Here is a 3,754-nt window from a genome sequence, read left to right as displayed (position 1 = left end):
GCTCTAACGCCTCTATGTTTTTGGCCAACGGTTCAAAAGAAATCGGAGAGCTTTGCTGTAAAGCAGTGCCGTCGCAAACACGGCTTGGGGTATTGAAACTGTTGTAAATCAAAAGCAGCGAGAATTATATATCCGTCAACGTTCACTCCTTTCTATCCATTTTAATAATCCGGGTTTCATCCCTTCGAGGGGTCGGTTTCCTCCATTTTCCATTTTTCATCTTGATGTTAGTATCTTTACTTCCTCCACCATCGAGATTGCGCCCTCAAGCTGGATATTGAGAACATAAACTCGATATATACTTTTTAATCGACGACGACGACCCCTTTCATTTGCGCATTACGACAATATCTCCACAGGGCATCATTTTTCCCAAGCATCTCGACCCTGAAGTTACCATTCAGCCATTATCCTCGAGCCAGCCCACCGTTTCTCGAGTTTCTTATTGGAACCATTTCCTCATTGATTATTGTGAATTCATCAATTGTTACTCAGCCATGAGCAGTGGAGGGAGCTCCTGGACCGGCCAAACAGAACGGGCACGATGGCCACCCTTGACGAGGATGTTGATGTCCGGCGAAATGAGTGGAGAGCCGCCACGAGATTTGACCATGAAAGAGAGATTTGATCGATGGTGTGTTTTCGTTTTCTCTTCCATTCTTAGGCGATCTGAGTGTTGGTGGAATTGATTTTTAGTTTGGAATATCTGACTTGATTGCTGATCTTATGGATTCGGGAGACAGGATGGTCAACGAAGGGTGGAGAAGATTGTGAGTTATATCCATCCAGTTCCCACGCCCCCTTTTTTTTTATCTTCCGGATTGGTTTGCGGATGGAAATCATCGCAAATGATATCAAAGTTGCTGATTTTGATTCGCTAGATTTGTTTTGATTTTTATCATTTCCCATTTTATGATATTCGTGTTTGCATTTCTAAATTACCAACTAAAGGTGTGTGAGATGCTTCACCATTTCAGGTGAACAAATCTGAAGCTAAGAATTCATTATAGGACAACCTTACCGGGGCGAGAGGGATTTTTGGCCTTACATATGCTATTGCTCGATCAGCTGCTCTGGTTCTACATTTCGATGCGGCCCTAATTCTCTTCCGTATGTTCCTAGTGTTCTTCTGCGCAGACACGGAGTCCGAGCTGACTGGCGAAATATAGCTGTTTGTCGGACACTCATATCGCTGGCCAGGCAGACTCCGCTGAACGGTATTATTCAGTTTGGTTCGTAAATTAGTCTCATCTTTCCTGATCTCTTGATATACCTGCTGACATTGGTATAGATAAAAATATTACATTTCACAAACGTTCGTCGATGATTTTGTGAACTTCAAACTTTTCTCGTATCAAATACTAACCCCACATTAGTTGTCGGATGGTCTATATTTTTCTTCTCATGGCTCCATACAATCGCTCACTGGAATAACCTCGCCCAGCTTGCAGCCAAACAAAAACTTGGTTTCAAGGGTTTCATACTTGCCAACTTGGCTAGTGGTCCTGGCTGGTCAGGGTATGTTATGCTCATTTCCCTAACAGCCATCGTCGTAACTGCGATGGAGAAACCACGCCGGGCAAATTTCGAACGTTTCTGGTACACGCATCATCTATTTGTGATATTCTTCGTTTTCTGGGCGGTTCATGGTGCATTTTGCATGATCAAGCCCGATTTCCCCCCATTTTGCAACGGCATAGGCGTATTCTGGCTCTTTTGGATGTATGGGGGAGCCGTCTATCTCCTCGAGCGTATCATGCGAGAAATCCGTGGACGCCATAAGACGTATATCTCGAAGGTCGTCCAGCATCCAAATAACGTTTGCGAAATTCAAATCAAAAAGGAGAACACAAAAACGAGGGCTGGACAGGTATGTTGAGATTTCCCCATATAATCATTGTGTAATTTCTAACCCATGCTACCAATATAGTATATCTTCTTATGTTGTCCGGAGATATCTGTCTGGCAATATCACCCATTCACTCTCACGAGTGCTCCCGAGGAGGACTTTATCTCAGTACACATCCGTTGTGTGGGTGATTTCACTAAAGCTCTCGCAAAATGTCTCGGCTGCGATTTTGAAATCAGCAGCGGAGCGAAACCCAAAGCGGGCATCTCGGCAGTCGTGGGCGTTGGCACAGAGACCCCGGACGACGATGTAGATCCAAAAATACGTCGAATTTTACCTAGAGTGTATATAGACGGCCCGTTCGGAAGCGCGTCTGAAGACGTATTTAAATACGAAATAGCAGTTCTTGTAGGCGCGGGCATTGGTGTCACGCCCTTCGCCTCGATCCTGAAGAGCATCTGGTACCGCATGAACTATCCCCAGAAGAAGACCAGACTAAGCAAAGTATATTTCTTCTGGGTGTGCAGAGATTTCGGCTCGTTCGAGTGGTTTCGATCTCTCCTGCTGGCCATCGAAGCACAGGATATGGCTAACCATATTGAAATTCATACTGTAAGTACATATATACACATCGATCGCCTCTTCTCGCCTTGCCATCGCCAACGGTCATCCCATTACTAACTGCAATAAAATCGTGAAAGTACCTTACCGCCCGAATTAAGGTCGACGACGCCACCAATATTATGATAAACGATGCAAATGCAGAGCAAGACACCATCACCGGACTGCGGTCTCCGACAAACTTTCGGCCGTCCAAACTGGGGACATGGTCTTCCGCTCGATTCGCAAGATCCACGCCCCAGCTGAGGCGGAGTTTTCTTTTGTGGGCCTAAACCACTCGGAAGCACACTTCATGTGAAGTGCAATATGTATTCCGAGCCCGGATTCAATTTTTGTGTGGGGCAAGGAGAATTTCTAAGTAGGGAAATAGGTCGTTAATGGGGAGGGAAAAGGCCATAGGTTTTGTAGATAGGAGGTTGGGGGTTAGATACATGATGAACTTGTTATGCATGTGAATGTACTTGTATAGTTTCCATTGCTTTTGTTGCCTCTTTCTCGTGTTATCTTCAGATATTTCATCCATCGCAGTCTCCATGGGACGAGTTGTCCGCTAGATATTACTCCACTTTTAGTACCATCTAGTATACGCATATGATCTCGTTAAAGAATTATTAGAATCATATGTTTCACTCCTTTTAGTAACTTCCTTAGTCCAAGCTTTGAGTTCACGTCTCTAATAAGCTGCGATCAATGGTAAGGCGTTCTAAGTAAAAACGACAGCAATATTATCCAGGTAACTTCGCTCCAGAAGAAACGAAAACTATCTAATCCAAATCAACCAAGATCTACGTGTTAAATAGTACAAAATTAGATATCTAGAAACACAGCACGAGGGGATATAAAGCGATAAAAAGCATGAAAGGGTAACGAAAATGCATATCAACACTCGCCGTATCGATTTATCACGCCAGTCTAATCGGGTGGGTTTATAACCAGAAGCGTCGGGGGGATCCAGTCAGGCCTTTGGTTGAGTTTCCTCAGGGCTCTGCTCGCCAGCATTATCATTGCCAGTGACAGCTCCTCCATGACCATCAGTACCACTCGCATTCCCTTCTTGCTTATTCTCCTTGTCTGCTTCGTCCTCTCCCGCCTCCATTTCCTTCCTTGCCTCACTCCGATCTCTTGAACTTGATGACCTCCACTTGAATCGCTTCCCTTCCTTCCCCTGCTCACTGAGCCAGCGGAATCTCCATAAGAGAGTTCAACCAAGATGCCACTACTCCTATTGTCGCTCAGGTTGGAATTTCTGATTGAGGTGACGGCGGGACCATATTCGTGAGAGCC

At 45.0% G+C, this 3,754-nt stretch overlaps 2 protein-coding genes across 2 annotated transcripts in view; one reads left to right on the top strand and one right to left on the bottom strand.

Annotated features, from left to right (window-relative positions):
- Positions 1-744: 744 nt before the first annotated feature.
- HCAG_01252 (hypothetical protein) lies at positions 745-2,742 on the top strand (the record flags this gene model as incomplete). The annotated part of the gene is made up of 8 exons (XM_001544155.1): positions 745-770; positions 882-951; positions 1,011-1,110; positions 1,170-1,232; positions 1,292-1,315; positions 1,377-1,870; positions 1,931-2,461; positions 2,551-2,742. 8 exons carry the CDS (start codon positions 745-747, stop codon positions 2,740-2,742), a joined length of 1,500 nt encoding a protein of 499 aa, XP_001544205.1.
- A 683-nt stretch (positions 2,743-3,425) lies between these two features.
- The window catches only part of HCAG_01251 (predicted protein), a gene marked incomplete at both ends in the record, with an annotated part of 2,951 nt that continues 2,622 nt past the window's right edge, over positions 3,426-3,754 (bottom strand). Inside the window, one exon of the mRNA XM_001544154.1 lies at positions 3,426-3,625. Coding sequence (XP_001544204.1) covers positions 3,426-3,625 — 200 coding nt within the window. The remainder of the gene's footprint in view (positions 3,626-3,754) is intronic.

This window comes from Histoplasma capsulatum, genomic scaffold (genome assembly GCF_000149585.1).
Source record: "Histoplasma capsulatum NAm1 scaffold_1 genomic scaffold, whole genome shotgun sequence".
NCBI lineage: Eukaryota > Fungi > Ascomycota > Eurotiomycetes > Onygenales > Ajellomycetaceae > Histoplasma > Histoplasma mississippiense.
This window is presented reverse-complemented; position numbering and strand designations above follow the sequence as displayed.